Source organism: Corvus brachyrhynchos, unplaced genomic scaffold (assembly GCF_000691975.1).
Source record: "Corvus brachyrhynchos isolate BGI_N302 unplaced genomic scaffold, ASM69197v1 scaffold65, whole genome shotgun sequence".
Taxonomy (NCBI): Eukaryota; Metazoa; Chordata; class Aves; order Passeriformes; family Corvidae; genus Corvus; species Corvus brachyrhynchos.
In genome coordinates, this window is record NW_008238365.1 from 3019033 (window position 1) to 3046859 (window position 27827).

At 41.0% G+C, this 27827-nt stretch overlaps 1 protein-coding gene across 5 annotated transcripts; it reads left to right on the forward strand.

Moving 5' to 3' along the window:
• Positions 1 to 27827, forward strand: ZMYM4 (zinc finger MYM-type containing 4). 5 transcript variants are annotated; one of them, XM_017736199.1, is made up of 29 exons: positions 1 to 97; positions 497 to 712; positions 1093 to 1404; positions 2945 to 3012; positions 3579 to 3749; positions 6435 to 6513; positions 7221 to 7473; positions 9278 to 9452; positions 9562 to 9774; positions 11750 to 11900; positions 12547 to 12662; positions 12781 to 13053; positions 13548 to 13698; positions 13960 to 14132; positions 14234 to 14384; positions 15449 to 15589; positions 15887 to 15924; positions 17135 to 17279; positions 17449 to 17570; positions 17923 to 18094; positions 18668 to 18721; positions 18837 to 19016; positions 19542 to 19636; positions 19748 to 19919; positions 21614 to 21765; positions 23048 to 23159; positions 24249 to 24497; positions 25381 to 25510; positions 27076 to 27827. In XM_017736199.1, exons 1-29 carry the CDS (start codon positions 28 to 30, stop codon positions 27281 to 27283), a joined length of 4542 nt encoding a protein of 1513 aa, XP_017591688.1. In that variant the 5' UTR covers positions 1 to 27; the 3' UTR covers positions 27284 to 27827. The 5 variants fall into 5 exon arrangements, with proteins under 5 accessions (XP_017591688.1, XP_017591689.1, XP_017591691.1 ...); XM_017736200.1 differs by lacking the exons at positions 1 to 97; positions 497 to 712 and having other exon boundaries at positions 857 to 1404; positions 27076 to 27338; XM_017736202.1 differs by lacking the exons at positions 1 to 97; positions 497 to 712; positions 1093 to 1404 and adding an exon at positions 857 to 993 and having other exon boundaries at positions 27076 to 27338.

The following is a 27827-nucleotide window of genomic DNA, read 5'->3' on the forward strand; positions in this document are numbered from 1 at the left end:
CAAAGTACACGGCAGCTGACCAAGACAATGACACAGTGCTTTCCTTTTTTACAGTTTGAAGATAAATCTGATGCGGTATTTGATATTACAGAAAAATGTAAGTATTTCTATTTATTCTCTAATGTCATAGTTTCACAAAGCATTTCTTGGAAGTCTCATTGCTGCTGAGCAAGACTGTCTTGCCCTCATCCCAGCCCTTCCTGGTCATTCCCTCCTGCATTGCCTTCTCCACAAGTGCTACAAGTGAGGTGAATGGAAATTTGTGTTTTTTCTTTCTTTGGTTGGTATTACTCAGTTCAGCTTCTGCTTCAGAGTGGTGAGGGGGACTGAACCATTTCTGTCAGCAATGTTTTCACAGTAATAATGTTGGCCCAAGAAGGCTGAGAGTATTCAAGGAATTGCAGCGTCAGCCAGATTAGGACACTCACCCTTCTCCTTTGTTACACATGAAGTTGGTCAATTTTCTGACTGTTTACTGGGTTTTTTTTCTCCCTAGGTGGTGAAATTCTGGATGCAGAGATGTCTGAGGATGCTGACCACAACTTAACACCCGCCCTCGACAGCTTGTCTTATGGAGTACCGAATCGAGCAGGACCTGAAAATTCACTGCAGGGTGATGATCATGATTATTTTCTGAACTCTGGGGATCTTGCAGGCATACCTGTTGTTGGGAATGACAACGAAGATGATCAGAATTTCACTCAAAAAGACACTCTTTTGTCAGCAATGTTTTCACAGTAATAATGTTGGCCCAAGAAGGCTGAGAGTATTCAAGGAATTGCAGCGTCAGCCAGATTAGGACACTCACCCTTCTCCTTTGTTACACATGAAGTTGGTCAATTTTCTGACTGTTTACTGGGTTTTTTTTCTCCCTAGGTGGTGAAATTCTGGATGCAGAGATGTCTGAGGATGCTGACCACAACTTAACACCCGCCCTCGACAGCTTGTCTTATGGAGTACCGAATCGAGCAGGACCTGAAAATTCACTGCAGGGTGATGATCATGATTATTTTCTGAACTCTGGGGATCTTGCAGGCATACCTGTTGTTGGGAATGACAACGAAGATGATCAGAATTTCACTCCAAAAGACCCTCTTTCTTCAGCAATTAATGATGAAGATCATCTGGAAGAGGGCAAGAGAGTTCCAGATCACGAACTGGACAGTGAAAAAGAAATTCAGGTTCAGAATGCAATCCAGAAGGATCTCACTTCCCCCTTTGAGCAGGGCCCTGTATTTAAATCACTTCGAAAAGATTTTAGTATAACACGAGATAATGGCAAAGAGACTTTTTCAGCAAAGGACAAGAATAGAGAAGGACATTTTCAAGAACGTGAAAAACGGTTGGAAAAAATCCCTAAAGATATGGATTCTAGATTGAAAAGCAATTTTCTTGACAAAGCAGGTAACTGTTGACGTCATAGACCTGGCTGCCCAGCAAAAAGGAAGAAAGAACTAGAGAGAAATCAGCAATAGGGCTAATTATTAAAAACATCACCTTGTTGAAGAGAACAGAGAACAGGCAGAGCTGTGTGTAGGGGAGCATTTTATGAAGAACCCTGAAATCCAATGAACTCTTGTGTTAGGAGGAGGATTTACGAAGGGCTTGACAGTGTTAGGGAGTTCTCATCCTCCACAGCTTGTTACGGAGCCTCAACATACCCTTTGTTGTTGTGGTTTCCTAAATCAAGCTGGGTGACAATTCAAGCTTCCTTTTGGTTTTTCTCACTGTTTTTTTATAGACCATGGAACGTCTTAAGAGAAAAGGTGATGAAGTTTAGGTTAAATTGATGGCCAGTAAAGATTTTTTGAGTGAAGTACCAGTTCTTCACTAATGCCTTGGCATTCAAAGCAGTATGGATTTGATAGTAGCATCAGGGAAAGGCTTGCTAGAAATGAGTTAGTGTCTGCAGGAACTAAGCCAGAACATAGCTTGAAATCTGCTTTTCCTGGGAGACTGCTCTCCTTCTTCCTCAAATACTTGTGTCTTGGACTTCATCCAGCCAACATGGAGAAAATCAAAGATGCCTAAAATCCCTTTCTCATTTGACAGTCACCATAATCTTGCTGCCCACACACTTATTTTTGACTTCCCAAGCTCTGAAAGTTACAGTAGAACAGTGAATGAAGGAGTTAAGAATAACCAAGCAGGAACACATGATTTAATCTTACTCAGCAGAGGGAGGGTGAGCCAGCACGTGAGGGACTCCTGGCTGCTTGTTCACATTCACAGCCTACAGTTCTGAGATTTAAACTTTATATCTTCAGCAACAGCATCTTAAAATCAGTGCTTCCAGGTGGCACCAATGATAGAGAAGCAATATAGATATTTTTTAAAATAAAGAAAAGTTACGGATGTATCTATTTTTATCTTCAGTTAGAAATCAAGGGAAGAATGTTTCTGTATTTCAGAAAGTTGTAAATACCTGCAGTTAAAAGATCAAGTAAAGTAGTCAGTAGTTGAAACCAGAATGATAAATGTTCATGGTAGCATCCAGTATCTAGGCTAATCCAAAGTTTTTAAATGATATATTCTAAAAATCAGAAGATGCCATTTCCTGAGAAGAGCAGAAAAGGCAAAAGATCAGAACAGCAAAGAAAAAGCTGGAAGATTTTGCTCTGAAAAGTATTTGCAGTTTTAAATGTCAAAACAGGAGAGTTCAGAACCTGCTGGGGTGTGGAAAATTCTGAATGAACAATTTGCATCGGAAGTTTACAACTATTTTGCTGGAATGGGAAAATAATGATCCAATAGAATAATAAAAAAAAGTCAATCCTCTTTAGGGATTACCACCTTACTTGCAGGGAGGAGAAAGGGAGTAGTTTAATAGTGGTGAGGTGCTGTCAGACGCTGGGGTTGGGGAGCAGGATGAGACTCTGATAGTTTTAAAGGAAATGCATTGGAACCTGTATTCATTTCTATTTAATGTATATGTTTTCCTCAGTTCATAATCAAGTAGAAGAAACATTACGGACGCAGTTAGCGCCACAAACTCCAGAAACTAACTTCAGGGTAAGCTATAGATCTTTCAACCACTTTTGCAAGTGCAGCAATATGCTGTAGTAATTCAAAATACGTATTTTGTATTTGAGTGTAAATTTGAGTGTTAAGGAAACTGATCTTCTGACTCTTAGACATCTTTGCTACTTAAACAGTGCATATAATTTTGTAAAATTTTCCTGACCCTCTCTTTGGATTGAGGATTCTTTTGGTAGCCACTTTGCTGTTCAGCATGGTTGGAGTGACCGGTGAGCCGAACCTACAGCTGGATGCATCCACCTGACCTGCTGCCTTTTTTCCACATGAGCCAGGGAGCAGCTGTATCCACAGGAGACACTCCCAAACAACCAACTTACAGATCTGGGTGGCTTCTGCTTTGGCCAGAGGAGTGGAAAGCATTGGGGGTGGGATGAGAGAGGGGGCTGCAGGGAGGCTGAGGCAGCAGCTGCTGCCCAGCATTTCTCCCACCTTGTCAGGACCCAAATCTCTTGGTCTGCAACACAAACTCCCCTTGGCAGCAGCCCAACTCCTCATGGCAGATGCAGGAGGGTGAATTCTTTTTCATATTATTGTTTCAGGAGTCTAGCTACCTATTTTCTAGTAAGGAATCTATTGGACAAGAGCTGGGGAATTCCTTTGCACCAAATATTAGAATTAAGAAGGAGCCTTTGGATGACGAATATGCTAAAGCTATGGCCCCACAGCAGGGACTATTAGACAAAATTAAAGATGAACCTGGTAATTCTGAGGTAAGTTTCCCATTGCATTTCTCATTTTGGTCTGACAGCTGACCGCTTAAGCTGAACATAAATTCAGCAATTTATTTGGTTTGTTGACCGAAATTTAACTTGAAGAACATAGTTTAGTAGAAGGATTTTTCCCTCTTACACTGCGATGAAACCCACCCCCCCCAACTTTTTGATGTCTTGTTACCTTGTCTCTGAAAATGTTTTGCTTTTCAGTCAGAAACAAAGCCAAAAACTTCTGTTATTAAATCTGTGGCAACATAGACACTTTATCTAACTAGGAAATAAACTGTAAATCACATTTTCTTAAATATCTTATGAGTAGTCACAATTAGAGATATGAATTAAAGCAGTGCTATTGCTGCGACTCTCTTCTTAAAAGCTGCCTTTGCAAGCACAGTAGTTTGTTCTTGTTTTAAATTAATACTTAAAGGTCTTAGGAAAATATTTAAATACTTACACATCAGTGAAGTCAAAGTTTAAGTCACTTTCTCACTCAAGACTGACATTTTTTGTGACGAAACAGGTAAAGCTCAGTAATCGCAACCTGGAGAAGGTCTGACCTACGGATTGAGCGGTGCTGGGGCCAGGATTGCTGAGCTCCAACCAGTCTCTGTGCCACTGGTTTGCTGTGTGACAATTCCTGTGTCCTCGCTGCTCATATCTGGGTTACATGTCAGACTTTATATGTTAAAGGTGTGCAAAACTTCCCAAAGTGATCCATCCCCTTGCACCGACACGAGAGCGTTGGTGTTCCTGTGCAGGTGTTAGTTTTTAGCATCAGTCTTTGTCCTTCTGCTAAATCTCCTCTGCTGTCCAGGCCTGTCTTCCCAGCACTTTTTCTTCTTTTCCCATAATACTCTCAATAAGATAAATAAGTAAAGTATTTGCAACTTCAGATTTTACTGTCCTTCTGATTTGTTCAGTCTCTGTGGGGTTGTTTGGGTTTATTTTTCCTTGAACCTATAGAATGTCAAACCACGTGTAGATTAGTTAAATCTGTCTCTTCTTTTGTCCTCCCAAGATGGCATCTGCTGTGTGGATTTGTGTGGAATGCAAGGCGAGATGTCTGTGGTTATCAAAGATCAGATTAATAAGTAAAAATGAAGACTTGAAGAATTTAAATGTCAAATATCGTATGGTTCAAAATATTCCTTCCTGGAGTAAAATCCTGTGATTATCAACTCTGCCTGATACTGGAAAAGTAGGAGAACTGAGTTCATTTTGTTTTGCTTTAGATTGGAATTAATATGGGGGGGGATTTTATGGATTTTTTTTTTAATATTTCCTGAAAGATAAGAGCATTTCTTGCTGTAACCAATAGTTGGAGCTGAAGGTTTTTGGCTTTCAGCACTGTTACGCTGCTGTGAAACTGCTTGATCATGCACAGTTGATGTCAGGATTTGCCTCCATTTCTTTTCCTACTCTTGACTAAGGATACAATTGCAGTTAAAGTGCTTAAGAAACTGTATGTCTGCAAATGATTAGTTTTTAAATAATAAAAAAATGGTGCTTGAGAATCTTATCACAGCATGCCCATACCCAGCTTAGAGCTTCTCTTACCTGAGATTTGATTGTTTCAGTCTGATGGTTCACGTGATCAAGGAATACCATTGCCTGTTCTCCTGGGAAACCTGTTGAGAAATAGTTTGGTTGTCCAGTATAGAAACTTCCAATCTTCCCACAGCAGTAAGAGGAGTGCTCAGTTTGAGCATGTGCTCAGTGGAGGCTGTTGTGGGATTTTGGGAGCTGGCAGAAGCTGGGGGAGCATCTCACTGCCACTGGGAAGGGAGAGCTTCCTTTTGCTTAGTGATTCTGAATTGGCTTCCCTGGCAGCCAGGCAGCAACTGTGAATTTAGCTCAGTCATAACATGACATCATGCCTCACTACTCCCAAACGACTGTAAGTAGGCTAAATCTTATCATCTCTCTAGTTCCAAGAGATTATGCTTTTCAGCCTATTAAGATTTACATGTGGAGTGTTCCAAGCTGCTTTCTGGCTCAGATTTCTAGGGAGAGCAGGGGCAGGAAGCGTGGTGTCAGTGTGAATAGCTGCTGGGGACTAAGCCAGTCATTTATAGCATGTCAGCTATTCCACCAGCAGCTGTCCAGGGATTTTCTCATCCTGTACCAAATGTGAGGTGATTCCCCTCTCGCTGGAGCTGGGACTGTGATAGTCTGGCCCTGGTGGTGCCAGCCTTGGTCTGCTGCAAAGCTTCACCTTAGGCTGCTCCAAGGTCCTAACTCTTGGGTAATACAGAATGCTCCCCAGCAGGGTCCCAGCTCTATTTCGTTGCTACCCTCCATCAATGTGAAGATAAAGCTTCTTTCCCAGAACAGTGGCAAGGGCTGCAAAAGCGCTTCCAGATGGAGAGTTTGAGTGGAAAGCAGAGATTTCCTTAAGCTTTGGCTGGCTTCTGAGGTGTCTTGGAGTGCAGCTGGAGAGGGGAATGCAGCAGGCAGCCCCACTTGTCCATTTGTGCCCCCTCGGGTGTGGTTTGCTGTGGAGCTCTGAGCAGGAGCTGTGTGTGGTGCTCACACAGCAACACTTGTCACCCGGCCTTCGGAGCAGGCCTAGGACACCCACTCTTCCCTGAGGTTCAATGCAGCATTGTGAAAGAATGGAAGTCATGTAACCTGTTATTACATGTGTGTATTTGTTCTCCTTTTCTTTTCCCTTTGTTTTAGGAGTACGGCCAACAGCCAAAATCTCAGGAAGGGGAGCTGAAAATCAGTGCTGTATTTTCAGTCAGTGGCAATCCTCTTGGTAAGGAATAGGCAAGACTAACTTCATTTAGATCTGTAAAATGTGTCACCTTTGCAAATACTCTTGCAGGTCATTCTGCATTTCATTCACTGTGTCTCATCCCAGTAGGAATGAAGAACTAGTTTGGTTTAGAGAGAATGAAATTGAGATGATAAAATAATTGTTTTCGAGGCATAGGAAAATCGAATGTGAAATGCATAGGAGAACTGAATGTGTTAAATAGTCTTAAGCTGAAGGAGGGCAAGTTTAGATTAGGTCTCAGAAAAAAATTGTTCCCTGTGAGGGTGGCGAGGCCCTGGCATAAGGTGCCCAGAGAAGCTGTGGCAGCCCTATCCCTGCAAGTGTCCAAGGCCAGGTTGGATGGGGCTTAGAGCAACCTGGGACAGTGGAAGGTGTCCCTGCTCATGGCAGGGGACAGAGTGAGATGAGCTTTAAGGTCCCTTCCAACCCAAACCATTCTATGATTCCATGAAAGGGATATTAAAAGTGCATTCTCCATCTTCAGAGTAGTTATAAAAATCTGCTATGCAGAAAACCAGCACAGGGCATGTATTAATGGAGAGTTCATCTGCTATTTGATTCTCCTCTAGACCCTGACAACCCAAATAAAGACATGAGCCTTGTGCTTGCCCCTGCACACCAGTGAGGTCTGTGTAATAGATACGTAACACTTACTCTGTGTTTTCTCTGTGTGGGTTTTTTTTTAGTTCCACAGCTGTCATCAGGTTTCCAGCCTGCTGTGGCATCCTCTGGCATGAGTAAAATGCTTCCCTCAGTTCCAAGCACAGCTATTCGGGTTTCCTGTTCTGGCTGTAAAAAAATCCTGCAGAAGGGGCAAACTGCCTACCAGAGGAAAGGCTCAACCCAGCTCTTCTGCTCCACACTGTGCCTCACTGGATACACCATTCCAGCTTCTCGCCCACCAGCTTCTACCAAGAAAACCTGCTCAAGCTGCTCAAAGTAGGACAGTGCTTTAATTTGTTCTACTAATAATTGATATTCAAGCAGATAATGAAAGGCTTCAGTTCTGTTCTTGTGCCCCTTGCTGTGTCGGTAGCACTGCTCCTGTTAGGCTTCCCTTCAAAAATTGGTGGCTGATGCTGTTCCTTATTAATTGGTCTGTTTGCTTGCAGTTCCATTTCCTTAATTGGGTTTTACATACACAGAGATTTAAAAGCCTCTGTGGTGCAGAGTGCATCTTCTCTTTTGTTTGGTTTAAATGAACCAAATACGAAAAACTGTATTTCAAAAGGTCCCACATTTTCTTGCCATTTCAAAATGTCATTGCAATCTCAGAACTACTAACAAGAGTACATTTTCGAAAAGTATTTTATGCATTATTTCTTCTAGAGGAAAATAGATTTATGAATCCCTAAAATGAAGCAGAACATGGGTGAGTTAATGTATTCAAGGCAGAATATTTCCTTAGATTCTAAAAAAATTAACTTTTCATTCAGGCTCTATTATGTGATGTTAGCTTTCTGTAGGTCTTAGATTTTCTAACTACATCACTGCTGCTTTCATAACATGTAGAGAGATTATATTTATTGAGAATTGATTTTTTTAGGTAATGAGAGTTTCAGCCCCCAAATCAGTTACTTTCTACCTAGGCCTGGAGTGGAAAGGTGAGATTGGGCTTTTTTGAGCCTACTTGGACAAAATAATTTAGAAAATACATACATTTTCCACAGTCCTGCTGGCTACACAGTCACAAATCTTCAGCTCTGAAAGCATTTTAATTATTATAATTTTTTTCTTCATTTGTATTATGTCCAAATTAGCAAAAGGAGACCTTTGTGGCTGGCTCTGTAAGATGTCATTGCTGTACATTCACTCGAGGCATATAATTTCCAGGCTGATCGTGCTACAGTCTGTTTATAGAGAATTATTCATATGTATTATTTTTAGTTATGAGAATTACTTTGCCAAAGGAATGCTGCTTTGTTCATCATTTCTTCAACAACAAATTTATTACTTTAAGTTTTACAATGGCAACTGAACTTAAACTTGAGGTTTCAATTAATTATTCTTTTCACTTGCTGCCTTAGTGTGAAAAGGCCTTGTAACAAAGTTTAGAAGCCTTGGCTGTAATTTGTATTTATTCTGTTGAAAAATGGGTTACCTCTGCCAGGACAAGTGAGAAGGAGGCATCCTTCCAAGCAAGGAAGTTATATAAGTATTTTCTCCTAGTTTTCTGACTTCAGGGCTTCAAAACTTTTCTGTGAAGGACTGTTTTGAAAGGGAGAAGAAATAAGGAGAAAGTTCAGTGTGTTAAATCCATCAACAAATAACATTCAAGATGGGAGATAAAGTTAAAATACTCATCAGACCATGGTGGACTGAACTAATGGTGATTAGAAATTGTGGTCTTTCATTTTTCCCCTACCCCATATTTGTTAAAAGGAATTATTCCACATATCGTGCTTTCTAAATTTTTTGTTAATAAAGACTGTGCAAAACAGTTGCTTTCTCCGAGTTCCTTTAGAAAAGATTTAATGATAGAGCTTGTTCTCTTTATAGGCCACTTCTAGGTCCAGGTACAAAATGTTTCACAAAATACCTACTTAAGAATCATACTTCTTACCTGTTTTCCTAATAGGAAAGGAAAAATGAAGTCAGATACTTAGCAAAAAATAAAGGTTTAAATTAAATGGATCCACCGTCTCCTGGAGAATGTTTAGTCTCCAGAATAAGCAAGAACAGCAAGTTGACATGAAACCAACATTAATCCTTTACCTCTGTGTTTGCTCTTCTTTTTCCATAGAGAAATTCTAAATCCAAAGGATGTAATCACTGCCCAGTTTGACAACACTGACTCCAGTAAGGATTTCTGCAGCCAGTCTTGTCTGTCCACATTTGAACTGAAAAGGAAACCTATTGTCACTATCCACACCAACAGCATTTCCAGCAAGTGCAGCATGTGCCAGAAGAATGCAGTGGTAATTGCTGATTTCCTCATTTGAATTTCTTTAGCTCAGCACAGCTTGCTGTCTCAGAGATGAGCACACATATTCTTTCGCTCCTTGCTGTATATTCCTTTTCTTCCAGATCAGGCACGAGGTGAATTACCAGAACGTGGTGCACAAGCTCTGCAGCGACGCCTGTTTCTCCCAGTTCCGCTCGGCCAACAACCTGACCATGAACTGCTGTGAATATTGTGGAGGATACTGCTACAGTGGCTCTGGCCAGTGTCATGTCCTGCAGATCGAGGGACAGTCCAAAAAGTTCTGCAGTTCCGTGTGTGTGACAGCTTACAAGCAGGTACCTGTGATGGGACAAGAGGAAATGGATTCCCACTGCCAGAGGCAGGGTTAGGTGGGATATTGGGAAGAAATTCTTCCCTGTGACGGTGGGGAGGCCCTGGCACAGGGTGCCCAGAGAAGCTGTGGCAGCCCCGTCCCTGAAAGTGTCCAAGGCCGGACTGGACGGGGCTTGGAGCACCCTGGGATAGTGGGAGGAGATGTCCCTGCCCACAACAGGGAATGGCACTGGATGAGCTTTAAGGTCCCTTCCAACCCAAAACATTCTGGGGTTCCATGATTCTGTATTTGGACAAAATACTAAAAACAGTATCCATCTAATTTTTTATCAGATTTTGGATGTTTTAAGAAACACCCAATTTCCTAGTTGACTATTTCAGTTATTGTATTCATCTAAGGTAACTGCTTTTGTCATTTCACAGAATAACAGAATCATTAAGGTTGGAAAAGCCCTCCAAGATCATCAAGTCCAACCTTCAACCAAATACCCCAAAGAGTCACAGGTCAATGTGGGTTTTGAACACTTCCAAGGATGATAATTTGCTGCTTGATCTTTGTCCAAATGTCTTGCTCTGTTTTTCCCTCACCACTGGGCCAGCTACCAGAGAATTCCAGTGTGGGAGAAGGCGTGGTGGGACCCCCCAGCAACAGCCCTCTGTGACTGTTTTCAGCCTTGAGATGCTCCCTGTATTAAAGAGCAATCTTTATTAAATTGTAGCCTTTGAATTAAGTGGAGAGGAAAAGTAATAATTAGTTGATAATTATGATTTTAACTTTTAAACTTTTCGTATTTATTTTTGATTATAGTGGATCCTCTTGAAGACCTGAGCATTTAAAAGAACCTTAATTTACTATAATAGCTCAATTATTTTTGAATTACTTATTTTAATGAAATTACTTTAGGAAAAATTGCCCTCTGATAAAAGAGTGTAGCTTCATTTTGTGACTTGACTCTGCTGTCCCATTATCCAGGCCACTTAGGCCAAGAAAGGCCTAATGAATTTTAAAAAAAAATTATGGTAAATGTATTTCATCCAGAAAATTGCCTTCAGAATTAGTTGTCCTCTGAAACAAATCTAGAAATAAAATTAAATAAGCTGGAAAGATTTTCATGCTGCTTTTATATCACACATCAAAACCCCATATGTGATAGTTCTCTTGAAAATGCAGTATGTTCAAAGCTTACAAGGTTAAATCAAATCTATTTTTAATTGATTTTTAAACAGCATTAAGCTCAATTGTCAGGTACATTCTGATAGTTTCTGGAGGTTTGTGGGTGTTTTTAAATCCCTAAAAGCTTGTACTTTTTTCTGTCCTGTGAAGAGCTGGAATAGCTGGTGATAGACCAAAGTGCATTTTTAAGGCTGTCATACTAAAAGAATCTGATGCACTAATTCTCAAAGTTTTTTCCAAAACTTAAAGACCTTCAAAACCTTAAACACAGAAAATGTGTCTATGAAAGTCAGGCTTTTTCCTGTGCCTCTCTTCAAAAGCCATTTGCGGACCATACACTGGAAACTGTGATTATGACTAGCAGATGGATCTCTTTCCCATTTTGCTACCAGACATCATCACGGGACCTGCTTCTCCCTGTTCCTTGTTTCCTCATCTGTTCCAGTGGAAAATTGCTTACGTACACAGCTGATGCATTAAAAATCATAAGCAAAATGTCAATTCTCAGCAAGATGTTTGAAGTTGTCTGATACAAGGTGCTGATCCATGCTAGTCCAACCTGTAGTGATGTTTGCAGTGGAGGCCTTTGCCCAGACAGCCTGATACTGGTTCAAGTGGCCTGGGAAGGTACTCAAATGAGAGCTCAAATCAGTGTATCTGCACCATAAATAACAGAGCTGTAAAACAACTGCTGTTTCAAGCATACCAGCACGTTTTATAAATGTTTCCTATATTAGCAACAATTTCCAGGTTAATAAAAATGCCATGTTTCAAATGAACACCCAGCTTCTGTGTTCCCACAGAAGTCAGCTAAAATTACACCCTGCACACTGTGTAAATCTCTGAGATCTTCAGCTGAGATGGTGGAGTGCACAAATAACTTGGGGAAGACGGAACTGTTTTGTTCTGTTAACTGTTTGTCAGCATACAGAGTAAAAATGGTCACTTCTTCAGGTAAGCTTATCCTTTTACTTCTGTAGAAACTTAATTGTGTGTATTTGTCTTGAAAGTTAAGGCCAATATTCTTTTTTTGGGAGGGTGGGAAGTGGCTTTTTTTTTTAAGGGAAATGCTGAGATGGGAATGTAAGGACATTCTACCATAGATAAATATAGCAGTGACAGTACAGCCATTTCAGTTTTGGTTTTAGGGAGCTTAAACATGATAACCAATCTTAAATCTATGTTTTTTTGCTCTTGCAAGTGCAGCTGGTGGGTTTCCCAGCTAGACAAACCTCTTGTGTGGACACGTGCCATGCCACTGCTGGGACTCTTCTGCCCCTTGTTCCTGGGGATGATCAGCTTTGTTACTTCTGCCCAGTGTTGCATGGAGCAAGGCAAACATTTTCAGCTATTTTTCATGTGGAAATAGAAAAATGCTTACTGACATCCTAGGGATACTGGGAGATTAATTAAATTTCTGGCAAGCAACAGGCACAGCAGCTGCAGTGTCTGTTTCTGAATCTGTGGAAACGTCGTCTCGGACTTCTGTCTGTGCCTTGGCTCGTCATTCAGACTCTGTTTTTGCATGCACAGTGCAAAATTAGCTGCAATACAACTTGATGTTGCATAAATCACTTTTTCTTCTCTGTTTCACCCTCAGGTGTTCAAGTTCAGTGCAACAGCTGTAAAACCTCAGCAAACCCTCAGTATCACTTGGCTATGTCAGATGGGAGCATACGCAATTTTTGCAGCTACAATTGTGTAGTAGCTTTTCAGGTGTGACATCTAGGATTTCTTCTTAGCTGAATTAACAGAATGCTAAATTGATGGTGGAAATACCCAGGTGCAAGATGTAACCCTGTAAAATAAAGTCTGTCTTTTTGCTTTCCCACAGAATCTGTTCAACAAGCCTGCAGGACCAAACTCCTCGGTGGTGCCCCAGTCACAAGGCCAGGTCGTTGTGAGCATCCCCTCGGGGACGGTGGTCTCGGCCAGTGGCACCACCTCGACCGTGTCCCCCAGCTCCACGAGCACCTCGGCTGCAGCAGGGCTCCAGAGGTTGGCTGCCCAGTGCCAGCAGGTCACTTTTACCCGCTCTGTTGTGAAAATCAAGTGTCAGCACTGTAACAGATCGTTTGCCACCAAACCAGAGCTGCTTGACTACAAGGTAATAAAGATTCGGCCTTTTCAAGCTCTTTTTTTCACAACAGAAACCCAAGAAATTGTAGTTTGTATGCACTGGTCTGTCAGTACTGCTTTGTTGCTTGCCAAGACTTGCTATGGAGGGTTTTGAAACTGATTTGGTGTCATTTAACCAATATGAAATTAATAGTGATACTAGCTCCATGATCTTAAAACCAGAAAAAAAAACTCCAAAAAAACCCCAAACCAAATGATTGCCTGGCTTAATAAACACATCCCTGTCTCTTGGACCCAGGGATGTTCCTTTTAATCCAAGGACAAAGCACATTGGTGAGGGCTTTCTGCAGGAAATTTTGCTTTATTATAAAGCTAAATGGGGAGACTCATTTGCTGGTGCTGTCTGTTGCTGATTTCTAAGGGTATAAATACTCTTCTACGTTTCTATTAACAATTTAAATGTATTATATGGGATGTGACTCATTCAAACATTGAAACCAAAACATTCTGGCTGCATTGCAGGGTAAAATGTTCCAGTTCTGTGGGAAGACCTGCTGTGATGAGTATAAGAAGAAGGGCAATATGACGGCTTTGTGTGAATACTGCAGGTTTGAGAAAATTATCAAGGAGACAGTGAGATTCTCAGGCGTAGATAGAACATTCTGTAGCGAAGGTAAGAAAGGGCAAGACCCTGTCTCAGAAAAATCAAGTCACAAGTGTTTTGCCTTAAAATCATTGGTTATACTAAAAGAAATCTAGTATTTTTAAGTTAGGAGTCTGTTTGTTAGGTTTAGGAACACAGAACCCTGTTCACACTTTACATTTTAATGGTATGTTTCAACGAATTATTACAGACATCACTAAATACAGGAATTAGAAGTGCTGAGTGGTTGTCATTTTGGTATTAAAGGATGTTTTTGCTGTTTTCTTGTAGTTTGTAAACTGCTCTATAAACACGACTTGTCTAAGCGCTGGGGAACCCACTGTAAAATGTGCAGTTACTGTTTACAGACTTCCCCCAAACTGGTCCAGAATCACTTTGGGGGGAAAACAGAAGAATTTTGCTCAGAGGAGTGCATGTCTAAATTCACTGTTTTGTTTTACCAGGTAAGCAATATTCTCACATCCTCTTGTAGACAATTTTGTACACATACCCCTTGTTGGTGTTTCCAGGTGTGTTCAATTTCTCCCTCACTCTGTTTTCCTAGATGGCAAAGTGTGATGGTTGTAAGAGACAAGGTAAACTCAACGAATCCATAAAATGGCAAGGGGAGATGAAGCATTTTTGCAATCTGCTTTGTATTCTGTTGTTCTGTAAACAGCAAGGTGCTTCTGACCCTCCACTCCCAAACAACACAGGTAAACCAGGCTGGGGATGGTATTGCCTTTTGATGTGTGGGGTTGGATGGATGTTTATCTGCAAACTCACTTCAGTGAACTCTTTAAGATCTGCCTTCTCCTGGGGAGCTTGTCTGTTGCTATTGAGTAGGCTCAGGTTTAGATCACTCTTACCTGAGACAGTTTCAAACTTCTGTAGGTATGAAATGCAATTGCTTCATGTACCAAACAAATTTTAAAGAGGATGAAGCAAAAGCACTTGCTTTCAGTCACTTTCATGAAACAAAGGCCTGTTTCATTGGGGTAAAATGTACTGATATCTAGTGAAGACTTGTTAAATATCCAGCTTGTCTTCATAACACCTAGAAGATATGGTAGAATGTTAATATTCTTTTAACAAAAACAATCAAGTGGTGAAATTCATAGACTTAATTGTTTTAAATTCAGACTCCTATATATGCACTTAAACCAGCCACTTCTGTGCAGTGTGTAGGCATGTGAAGAGTTCCCATTTCTGTGTCATTAAGTGTTGATTCTTGGGAAGTATCAGTCCCAAGGTTAACAAGTGCTGTAGCTGTTTGCTTGAGCAGGTGGAATGGGAATGAGGGTGGGAATGAAGCCCACAGGAACAGGAACTGTGAATTTCTGTAGGGAATGAGACACAGAGGGATGAAAGGCCCACAAAGACAGGAAGAGAAAGGGAAACAAAAGGCAGTAATATCGCTGATCCTAGAGAGGGGCGTAATCTCCCACTGACTGATGGTGGCTGCAAGAGTAAGGTACCCAAAACCACTAAAATATTAACTGAAAGTTTTTAGTGTACACCAGGCCATATTCAGCTTTTCAATTTGGTGCACATCTGTTGCTTACATTGGTGGGAGCTTTTTTCCCTTCTTGCTTGATTTGCTTGTGGAACCAGCTCCTGTTTAAACTGAAACGCTGCAGCTTGACACCTACATTCCCTTCTCACACAGCAGCCTCTTTCATCTGGAGACAGATCTGAAGGGTGGGTGTTGTTTCAGAAATGCTTTTTTTCTCAATTATCTTACTGCTTATTCTCATTTTCTTCTGTCCACTGTGTCCAGCAAACCTTTCCATGGCACCAGCCTCCTCCTCAGGCCCTCCTTCTTTAAGAAAGGACTCAACCCCTGTCATAGCAAACGTGGTGTCCCTTGCAAGCACCCCAGCTGCCCAGCCTACTGTTAACTCCAACAATGTTTTACAGGGTAAGGCAGCTGAATACGATGCCTGTACTTTTACATCTCTATTCCTGAACATTTATATTTGCTCAGGGATTTTATTTTTTACTGAGAACAACGGCCACTTCTTCATTATGCTTCACGTCAGTGCAGATGGTTGCGTTTGTCCTTCCTTTACCTAGGTATAAATAATGACTTAAATTTATGTACATACATCAGGGAATGAGTTTTAATTGGAATTCTTTTTCTTGACCTTGGCAGAATATGGATTATGGTCCTTGATGATAAGTAGACATGTTATTGTATGGGTTTTTTTCTTCACAGGTGCAGTCCCTACTGTGACAGCAAAAACAATAGGAGATGTAAGTTTTACGAGAGATTTTTCTCAATTTTGCCCAAATTGTATTAATAACAAGTAAAGTATCCAAGAATTTGGCACCATCATTTTGTAACTGATTTTCGATTGGGATTTAAAATTCATCCAGCTTGCCGATGCTTTTTTAAAAGTGGATAGAACTTACATGGTACAGAAGTCTGATTGTGTCCACTGACAGATTGGATATTTTGAGGCAAAACTTGTCAGATTGTAGCTCTTGAGGTGCCTGTGGTTCTCAAGTAATTCATGTCTGGCTTCTGCACTTAAGGCTGCCTTTTGTGCTCAGAAGTGGGGTAGGATGGCAAAAGGACCAGCACGGGAGGGAGGGGACCAGCCTGGGCTGCTGGGACTGATGCAGCCAAGCTCCTGCAGCTTCATTTTCCTTCCCTACTCCCTGGTAGTGTGGTAACAGAGATGTGGGGACCCACTGTCACCACTTACCTGGGGATAACTCTGAGAGCTCCTATTCTTGAGCTCTTTGAGGTATGTGGCATAATATCTTGCAACTCTCTTAAAAGACAGAGATGTTTTTATGTAGCTTTAGGTTCTGGAAGACTGACAGCTTTGCTTTTAGCTGGAGTGTCATTTATGGATTAGAGTATGAGTTTTCCCTCTTGAAATAGATCCTGTTATTTGAATGCATGACTGAAAATTACAGTTAGGAGGACATGGAATTAGTACAAGCATAAATAGTCAGTCTGTGTGGAATCAGGAAATGATGCTGCTGCTGCCAGAATTGGTGTTCATTTTTTACATTCATTTGTTTTCAGTGGTTTCACATTAGTTTGCTCAGTTTTATCAGGGTCTGTATCAGCCAGACTTCTAGTCATCAGAAGTACCTTAACATAATTCCTCTTTATATTTCTGACATTCCAAGGTCAAAAGTTTATAGCGCTTATTTGACTACAGAAACCAAATATTCTTGCAGATTTGTTCACTGCACTGTTAACAAAATTAGCTTTATTAGCAAAATTAGCTTTAAATAACATTATTGTTGGATCAGAGTAAATTGAGCACGAGACCAGAAAGTACCGAATACATTAGCAAGCTTGTTTTGCAGTAGTTTATAAATGGTGATTTTTATCAGCAAATAGAGTTTTAAATTCTTCAGGCTCACACAGTAGAGAACAAACGCTGGTCTTATGTTATCCTTCAAACCAATACTGACTCGGCCCTCATTTGTGTTTTCCAAACAGGCAAGTACCCAGACAGATGCCCTAAAGCTGCCATCATCAAAACCACCCAGGCTTCTGAAAAACAAAGCTTTATTGTGCAAGCCAATCACCCAGACTAAGGCCACCTCGTGTAAACCTCACACACAAAACAAAGAATGCCAGACAGGTGGGTGTCTGATCTCCTACCCCTGTTGGAATTGTCTGTACTGCAGTGAAGAGAGTAATATGTGATTTGTGTAACAGGGAGTATTTTTGAATGTATTGACTTTAACTAGTTTTCAGGTTGTTGTGTGGTATTTTCTAATTTTTGGTTTGTTCTATTTTTGGTATAACAGAAAGAGAAGAACCTGCTCAACCCCAGATCATTGTGGTACCTGTTCCTGTACCAGTGTTTGTGCCAGTGCCCCTCCACCTCTACACCCAGTACACACCGGTTCCCCTGGGGATGCCAGTACCTGTAAGTTATGCTGCAGTTCACTACAGAAGTCAGTGGTTTACAGGCTTGTTTTGTGTCCAGCATACCAAGCACTGTGTCACTGGGTGTTTTGTCTGTCATGCAAGTAGTATTTGGAGTCCTCTAAGCCATTTCCCTCCTTATTATCATATCATATTCACATGTGGTTAAACATCATCACACAAAATTACCAAACTGTAGAAAGAGTACAGAGCTGTCCAGTCTGGAATTATTTTTAACTTCATTTTTGTAGTCCTAAAATATATCTAAGGTTAAATGGGAGGGACCTCACTTGTGTATTTGCTGTTTCACTTCACCCCTGAGTATGTTCTGATATTTTCCACGTGTTCCATAGGTACCTGTTCCCATGCTCATCCCAACTACCCCAGATAATGCTGATAAGATCATTGAAAATATTCAGGAAAACAAGGAAAAGATCTCCATTAATCCATTTGAAGCTGATCTCCTTCAAATGGCAGAAATGATTGCAGAAGACGCGGAGAGAGAAAAAACACACTCTCATGGTGGTAGGTGGTGGCTTTGAAAAGGATATGAAATGCAGTGAGGTGAAGGTCCTTTCACCACGAAAATTTCCTTCCCTGATCCTAGATGCTGATTTGACTTGTGTTGACAGACACAGGTTACCAGAGGCAGTAACCTCCAGATCCGTGTTAGAAGGAGGAGTCAAAATCAAGAAGACAGAGCAGCTGCTTTAAAAGAATATTTTCCTGTCAGGCTTTTTATGGAGGATTCTTGAGGGGTGAGACAGGTCAGAGTGTGTTGGATAGTGACCAACCCATGTAATGAAAGTGAAACAAGCTGGAAAGAGATGAACAAAATGTCCTGCAGATGACTCAAATAATAAACAGGGAGGGATGGAAGCCTTTGGAAAAGCAAACCTACATTAGCTCTGCATTTCTCTTTCCTCAGCAACAGCATGACCAGGGTAGAAAGCTGTTAGGAGAACTCTAGTGGAGAAGACCCAGCATGTGTGTTAATGTTATGACCTAATACATACGTTTTTTCTGTTCAAAGTATTTTGTATTAGTTGTGCAAGCTGTCCATCATGTGTAGATACAGATTTCCTTCTTTTTCTAAAGGATCTCAAACATCCGAGCACGAGCTCTTCCTGGACCCCAAGATATTTGAGAAAGGTCAGTCAGGTTTTTTATTTTGCAAATGGATTTTGATCCTGCTGTATCTTTTTTTGCAAGCTCCTGGTTCTGCCTTTCCTGTAGCACATGGTGCCTGTGATCCCTCTCGTTGCAGACCAGGGCAGCACGTACAGTGGAGATCTGGAATCAGAAGCAGTGTCCACTCCACACAGCTGGGAGGAGGAGTTGAATCACTACACCTTACGATCCAATGCCCTGCCAGAACCTGATCCAGAACTCAAGCAGTTCTCCAAAGGTGATGTGGAACAGGACCTGGAGGCAGATTTCCCATCAGGTCGGTGTAATGTGAAGAAAAACTCTTTGTTTTATAAAAGCACACACAGCTTTCTGCATGAGCATTGTCTCAGCAGCCTGCTTGTGTGTTTTTGTGTAGTGACACTGGATGTTTAAAGCTGCAATAGTTGATCTACTAAAAATTACTATTTTAAAAATATTACTGCTGTCTTTAAAGACAGCGCTCTGCAGAGCCCCGGACAGGAGTAGCAGGAAGCCTTGCTTGACTCCTCTGAGTTCATCACTTCTGTGTCCCTGGGTATAATCCATGTGAGTGGGGGCTAAGATCATATTTATCTGAATAAATACACCCACTGTTTTGGGGCTATTTTGTCCTATTGAGAATTTACTATCTTTATACAGCAAGTGCACAGATTGCTTAATTAGTCAAATGTCAGCATTATTTGAATATACAGGTGTGATTGTCAACTGTGAGGTGTTCCATAGTATCTCAGTGACAGTGACACTTCTACCTGGGCTGCTAAATCATGTGATTAAACTTTTCATGGTGTTGATTTGACTTCAGACTCATTTGACCCTCTCAGTAAAGGACCGGGTTTACATTCACGTTCACGGGCAAGACGGAGACACAGGGATGGCTTCCCACAGCCAAAAAGACGGGTAAGGAACACAAATTCCTTAAATTTTGAAACAACAACAATCTAATCTAACCATCCATGGATGAGGAGCTGATAAAATGCTGCTTTGTTTGATGTGTTTGGTTTCCTGTAGGGACGGAAGAAGTCTGTAGTTGCTGTGGAGCCCCGGAATCTGATGCAGGGCTCCTACCCCGGCTGCTCTGTTTCTGGGATGACCCTAAAGTACATGTATGGGGTAAACGCCTGGAAAAACTGGGTCCAATGGAAAAATGCACAGGAGGAACAAGGGGACCTGAAGTTTTCAGGTAAATTTGTCTCTCAGTGGAGAGACAAAGTGTCTCTTAGTGGAAGAGCACTTGGCTTGATTCATTGTTCAAGTAAAAATTAAGATTGGATATCACTGAGTTCTGCAATACCCGTGAGCGGAGAACAGATTTTATAGAATTCTGTCTTGCATCTTTCCATGCATTTAAAAATCATAGCTATTACATTCTTAATGGATCCGTTTCCTTTTAAAATAAGTCTCTAAAACATTAGAAATCTCCACTTTGCCTTACTTTGCATGCAGTAATTCTTTCTTTGTAGCACAGATGCTTTATGCAGCTGCAGAGCGTTTCTGAGCTGTTATAGAACCATGAAATTACAGATTTATCAGGCCATAATTCTAAGCTGACAACACCAACTTGGCCCCATCCATTTTATCTGTAGCTGGCACATTCCCGAAGTATTTGTTGGTCAGCAGAACTGTTTGCTGTAAAAAAATGGTGTGATCCAACATCAAAATCTTAACACCCTATTTCTAGGCTTCACAGCTGGAAAGAAACATATCAAAAGTCTGCCCATTCTGTGCTGCAACCTGCCTGAAACTAACTTTATTGCCCCTCATGTCTCACTGGGGTGATAGATAATAATGACAATTAAATACTATTTTGTTTATTTTTCCATGGATTTTTTTTTTTTTTTTTTTACAAAAGCCCAGCAGTCCTGGGATTTGGCAGTGTCTAACTCCCCTTTTCCCTGTCTCAGATCTTACATCACTGCACTGAGTTTTGTGGGCACATTTGCAGGGTCAAGCAGAGAATTTAAGTTAAGAATAGAATTGAGCTCTTTGGGGATGGTTGGGAAGAGAGAAAACTGTAATAAATACCTTTGCAATTTAAAGAACTAAGCATGGCAGGACTTACATAAGAAATACCCCTGAAGGGAAAAATTCTAGTTAGGATGAGATCCGCTTTTTCATCCCTTATTTGGAATTTTTGTTGTCATTCCATGAGAACAGTTGGGGTTTATTTCCCAGAAGTGGATTATTCACATGAACTGCTATGTTTTCTTCTTGAGGCTAAGGAAGTAAATATTACAATCATTTCCAGGAAACTGTGCCCACTCCCAGAAAGATTCCCTGCTTATTTCCCAAGCAGGCACTTCTGAGGTGTGGAGCAGCCAAGCCTGATAATTTCATTGCAGATCATTTGATCAATCAATTCCTGGCTGCTCTGCTTCCCTTTCCAAACCCCCTGCATGTCCCATTGAACTCTTCCTTCCTTCTTCCTTTAAGAAGTGGGATATGCTGCACTCAACTCATGTCCAGAACTAGTGGGAAATATTTGAGGTCTTTCTCTCACTCTGGTGAGTCTCTCACTCCTCTGAGTCCAGCTGGAGGGGTGAAACCCATTTATCAACCCCAGGCTGACTCAAGCTCATGTAACCACTGCCATCCCACATTTTACTCCCAAACATTTACATGTCTGGGCTCTGAGTTCCTGCAAGCCTCAGTACTCGTTGTAACATTTCTACTGATTGCACACGCAGCTGGTCTGGGTTTTATTGGCCAAATCATTCAATTCTCAGCCAACAGCTAGGAAGGAGTTCACCATTTAGTCATGCAGGGTAGTTCATGTAGGAGACAGGAATTTAGGAGTTCTGCCTACATGAAATAATCAGGAATGTGGGAAGATTTAATGTGATTAATTAGTTTTGCTAATCATTTCCTCAACTCCAGTTCATCCTGTGAAGCTCAAGGAGGACATTCTCTCGTGCACATTTGCTGAGCTGAGTTTTGGCTTGTGCCAGTTTATTCAAGAGGTGCGGAGACCAAACGGAGAAAAATATGACCCTGACAGCATCTTATACTTGTGCCTTGGAATTCAGCAGGTAACTCTGGAGTTAGGGCACTGCTGAGAACATGCAGAACTTGCTCTGGTTATTTATGGGACATCCACAGTCCCACATAGGAGCTTGGGGTTTATAGAGGAGGCAAGAATGTCTCTTTTTTGTGTTTTATTGTTTCCCTTAGTCCCATATAGAACTAATTTTTCTGGGTTTTTTTATGGTCACAGTGACCAAGTTCTTCTTGGTCTTACAGGAATGTGATGTGGGGGCTGAGTGTTTCTATCTAGACACAAGTACTTGGATTTGGAACTTTTTGATAATTTTTTGTGTGTAGGAAAGATTTGCTCAGAAATACTTGTTTTAGGATGGAATGGTTTAGATCTAAAATAATTGCATGGTGCTATATAAGTTTACATGGAAGGGATTGCCCAGGAAAGATTCCCAGTGACAAGACGGACACCTGTTGTGTTGGCAATATTTACAGAAAAAATACATTGGGAATAACTGCATTGTAATTAGTGAATACTAAGAGTAGTGTAGTTAGTCCTTACTACCTGCCTTGCAACAGTAGCAGTACAAACATAGAATAACACTTATTTGTGTTTAAAATTCAATGTTCAGTATATTTCTGTTCTGTTTCCTTTAGAGCAGCCTGCTTGTTCCTATTCTGAAACAGGCATTTTGAGATCAAGAGTCAAAAGCTACTTATAACATAAAACCTATTTAATTAGACATGGAATCATCTTAATTTTTTTTTTCCTTGCTATGCTTGGACAAAATGTAAAAAGAGTTAAAATTCAAAGTGCCACTGATAAGTTCTAGGAGTATCAGTGATTTTTGTGTTCCAGTTTTGACTTATTTATTGATACAAACTCCTGACTTTTAGAAAACTTTTCTAAACTGCTCCTTGGCAAGTTTAAGGAACTTTTCTTCCTTGGTGCTGCAAGCTGAGCAATTTCAGCAGCCTGTGTCTCTTGTCAGGAGGTATTAGCATGTAAAGTTCTTTTCAACAGAAAAATACTCAATAATTATGGTTTTTATAGGCAGACTTTTTCAAGAATATTTAGAGGAAGACGATTTTGCAGAAAACAGCTCTAGAGCTTGAAATATTAACCACAGTTCTTGTCTAGATCTCTCCTTTCGTAGTGAAGAGGTCCCAATCCCTGCAGAAATTTGATCTGCTGTTTTACTGGAGATTTCACCAAAGTGTTTGGCCCCATAAGGCACTGGGACACAAGAAAGGAAAAGAATCTGATGTCCTGTATCTTCTCTGCAATGTTATATAATCACAAACTGTTTGTCTTCCCGGTTTTTTCTCTTGTAGTACCTGTTTGAGAATGGTAGAATAGATAACATTTTCACCGAGCCCTATTCCAGGTTTATGATTGAACTCACAAAACTTCTGAAAATCTGGGAACCTACAATTCTTCCAAATGGTAGGACAATTCTTTTGTTTTATGTAGCTGCATGACAAAGCTGTATCAAAAATTAATGTTTTCTCAGGGCCAGGAAGAGAATGTGATCTGAGGCTGTCATGTTAGTCTCCTCTCTACACCATGGATTTGATGTCTGTATCTACCAGTTATGGTTACACTTAAATATATCTTTGCCTCTGATCAATCCTCTGAAAGAAAGGATTCCTATTCTGGCACTCAACACATTAAGTTTTCTTCTTCCCTCAAGTTTTAGCTCTTTTTTTTTTTTTTAATACAAGTAGCCAGAATTGAATGTAGTATTTGAGATGAGGTACTGCAAATACTGCAAATACTGTATACAGTTGCACTGATATTTCCATCTTAGTGCTGGAAATACTCCTGGTGAATTTGAGGATCATATTAGTAAATCATTGGAATCTTGTCTCAACTCCCAAATTAAGATTTCCCAAATTCTGCAGATACTTTTAACTGGTTTTCAAGCCTGATTATGTGGTTTGTAGAGCTGGACACCAGCCCTGTGAGTACACAACATCTTTTCCAGAGTATCAGTGAAATTTAAGTAATACTGACAATTCCACAACTGGCTTTTCATTTAGAAAAATGAGCTTTCTATTTAATACAGAAATAATCCAATTACATATAGTTTGCTGCATATAGTGATATTTTTTGCAACAAATTTCTTCTAAGCCCCTGTATCTCCCTTTCCTAACTGACTTATGATAATCACAATGGGCTATTTATACATAAAATGGGACATTTTAAACTCATACTTCATGTTGTAGGAATTACACATTTTTGCAGTTGGCTGAGTGTGGTTTAATACAGTGAAATTAGAACTTAGTGAGAATCTGCTGGTGTCTGCAGTTCCTTTATATCCTTCTCTTCAGGTATGGGAAGATCATGCTGTTCCACAGCTTGGTTCTCCATGCTCTTATGTTTGTGCATGCAGTATTCTGGTTTTATTGGATTACAGTTGCTGATGATAGGTGTGAGTTTGACCTGATGTGTGGTTCATTAATAGAGGTTAGCTGAAAGAGGATTTATATGCATAAATAACTATTTTCTTTGTCCTTTGCCCATTCTTTGTAGGTTATATGTTCTCAAGAATTGAAGAGGAACACTTGTGGGAATGTAAGCAGCTGGGTGCATATTCCCCCATCGTTTTGTTGAACACCCTTCTATTCTTCAACACCAAATACTTCCAACTAAAGAATGTCAGTGAGCACCTGAAACTGTCCTTTGCCCATGTTATGAGGCGCACTCGAACTCTGAAGTATAATACTAAGATGACATATTTACGTTTTTTCCCACCCTTTCAAAAACAAGAGGTAGAATCAGGTGAGTGCTCTCTGATCTTTGGTGTTTGGGCAGTCACATTTGTGTTTGAATTATGGAATCAGGATTTTGTGATTCTGTGTTGTCTGCTTCTCTTTTAAAAAGGACTGGGGAGAACAAATACGTTCTGCTGTAAGCAGAGCTAAGCATATGCTGTTATCCTGAATGTATTTGCAGTATTTTTCTCTGCTTTAAAGAGAAATTTGGAATGAGCCAAGGCACCCAGGAAAAACTTACAAAGGAAGTGTCACAGATTTGGCTGCAGATTTGTTTAATAGTCTTTCGTAACATCCTCAGCTTGCATCTATTAACTACTGCAAGAGTTAAAGGCCTTTTCTGAAGTCCTTTTCTCAGCACTTCACAATCTTAGGGTTTGGAGGTCCAGACCTTTATTGTGGCTTTTTAATTCCCGTATTTGTCCTGGGTCTGTGTGGGGAGCAGACCAGGCAGCCCCAGTGGAGAGCAGCAATATGGGGCTTGCACTCGGAGGCAAAGACACACAGATGTTTGTTCTCAGTTAATTTTGGCATTTGGGAAAAGGAAGTCTTCGATCCTATTGGCTTCTTCAGTTTATAGTTCCAGTGCATTACATGAATTCTTCTTTAATAAGTAAAATTATATCCTCCATGTCTTCCTGCTAGTTCTTGTGAGTTTTCTAGATGAGGAATGGGCTGTGGACCTGGCCTGTAGGATGTGCAGTCCTTTGCCCACCCAGCAGATCACACCAGGTGACCATGGTTGGATGGTGACACGTGACAGAACCAGTTCAAGGAGTGGGTTTGGGTGATGCAGAGTCACCACTGAGTGCTGGGCTGAGACACCAGGCCTTGTTTCTGAAGGTGCTGCTTTTCACTGAACTTCTGTGATGCCATTTTTGTGTATCCAGATAAATTATCAGTAGGCAAAAGGAAACGCAGTGAAGATGAGGAGGTTCCAACAGCAGTGGAAATGGCTGAAAACACAGATAATCCCCTCCGGTGTCCAGTCCGACTTTATGAATTTTACTTATCAAAATGGTAAGTGACAGAACTTGAGCTTTGGTCTGTGTGTAGACTAGAACAGGCATTTGGGCAAGGAGCCCACTCAGACCCTCTGTGCCCGTGCTGTGGTTCCTCTCCCCAGTTCCCAATCCCTCAGTGTGAGCAGAACAGGAATTCCAACAGCAGCACTGCTGTGAGAGCCCCAAACAGGTTTTTTTGTTACTGGTGTTGAGTCAAGAGCAGAGTTACAGAGAGAGATGTATTATTTAAATAAATAAATTCTTCGATATAAATGTAAACTGGAATGTTCATGGCATTCTCATCTCCCTTAATTCCCATACACCATCATTCTTGTGAGGAGATTATAACTAATACCCCAAGGAACATCATGTTCCTGTAGGAGAAGTGTGAATTAGGTAAAACTCCTGATAGATTTTGCCTGCTAAGATGTGAGATTAACTTGTGTTTAGGAGTTAGAAAGGAGACTATAGCAAGGACAGAGATATAAATCATTTTTCTCTCCTGTTTCTATATAAACTTCAGTTAGATCCTTGAGCAGGTGGAAGATGATGTTCTTCTCTCTTCAAAGAAAATACACATGCTAAATGAAACAGCATCTCATTAGTGTCAGCTGAAACTCAGATAAATCACCCTCAGAAATGTACCTACTGAGCATACTACAAATATCCCATTACTGAGGCAGAGACAGGCATGCAGCTGTCCAGGCTCCTTCTCTCCCTCTTCTTACCTTCCTTGTCTTCACTGGCACGTCATTAGAAGCTTTTAGTTGTTCTAAAGGGCTGGGAAAGCATTTTCATGCTCCTCATCATATATCATGGCTGAGCCTCTGCAGTGGTGCAGGCAGCAGTACAAATTCCCTTTGCTGTTTTGATGTGACTGTCCCAAAGCCAGGCAGGAGGGATCCTGGCTCTAGAGACTTCAGAACCCTACCAGAGCCTGGAAGCTGCCTTGGAGTCAGTCTTTCAAGCAGATGGGCTTAGCATTGCAGCATGGCCAGGCAAGCTGAGATTTAGTTTTACTCACTCTTGAATAGCACCTTAGAATCATTTAGGTTGAAAACTCCCTCTAATCAAATTCAGCTGTTCCCTCAGCACTGTCAAGGGCAGTACTAGCCTAAGTCCCCAAGTGCCACCTCCACATGGCTGTTAAATCCCTCCAGGGACAGGGACTCCACCACTGCCCTGAGCAGCTGTGCCAGGGCTGGACAACCCTTTCAGTGAAGAAATTTTCACTAATATCCAGTCTAAGCCATGAGACCATTTCCACTTGTCCACATTATGCAGCAAGTCTGGAATCCCAGAACCAGTTTCATTCAGGGATTGCATGTCAAATGCATTTATCACTCCTACCATTAACTGGATGACACTGAAAAAGAAGGTACTTTGATTTTCTTTGTTTCTTTATAAGCAACTTCTGCTGAGTGACCTGGAAACAACTTAACTGTTCCCTAAGAGGAAGGGGGAAGACAGTGTTGTCATCTCAATGTAACTTTGATTTCTTTGCCGATTCTTTCTTAAACTCTTGGTAAGATTGGAAGTGCAGGCCAGTGTTCCTAAACCTTGTTTTGTTTGCGTTGGCAGTTCTGAAAGCGTGAAGCAGAGGAGTGATGTGTTCTACCTGCAGCCCGAGCGCTCCTGTGTTCCCAACAGCCCCATGTGGTATTCCACATTGCCAATAGACCCAGGAACCTTGGACATCATGTTAACACGGATTCTTATGGTGAGGGAGGTACATGAAGAACTTGCCAAAGTCAAATCAGAGGACTCTGATATTGAGTTATCAGACTAACTGCAGTGGGGTATTTTCCTTTGAATACACATCAGAAGCACCAAAATGTGAATACGTCCAGCCTTTGGAAAATGTGTATCAAGTAAGCCAAGATAATGTCACCTACAGGCAGATTTTGTACCACAGTGGATGTACAAACTGGAACTGGAAGGAAGCAAGCTGTGTAAGCTGCAAATCCCAACGTCCTGTGGCACCAGTCAATCCTCGGAACAAATCTAAGTGGAACTCACCTATTGGAGTGGTGCATAAATCCTTTATCTGTTTAGGATTTTTAAAAGTTGTGAGATATTTTTAAGGAAAATGGTTGTGTAAAATCTACCCTCACACTGTTGGGCATGGAGAGCTAGATTGTGGCTCAGGTGACTTCCCAGCCTGCTGGCTGGCAGCCCTTGCTGCCAAGGAACACGTGGAGATCCTCGAGCTCTTCCACAGGATACGAGAGAAAGGGGTGAGGTTTAGACAGACACCTTCTGTTATAAATACACCTACACATACACTTTTATAATTTTTTTTTTTTTTTTTTGAAAACTGGGATCAAATGTTA

Excerpts from the sequence above, each read along its gene's own strand:
- ZMYM4 (XM_017736199.1), top strand. The coding sequence starts at position 28 with ATGACACAGTGCTTTCCTTTTTTACAGTTTGAAGATAAATCTGATGCG. Across the intron at positions 15,590-15,886 it reads CTCCAACAATGTTTTACAGG|GTGCAGTCCCTACTGTGACA; the intron begins GTAAGGCAGCTG and ends TTTTCTTCACAG. Across the intron at positions 17,571-17,922 it reads CCCTGGGGATGCCAGTACCT|GTACCTGTTCCCATGCTCAT; the intron begins GTAAGTTATGCT and ends CGTGTTCCATAG.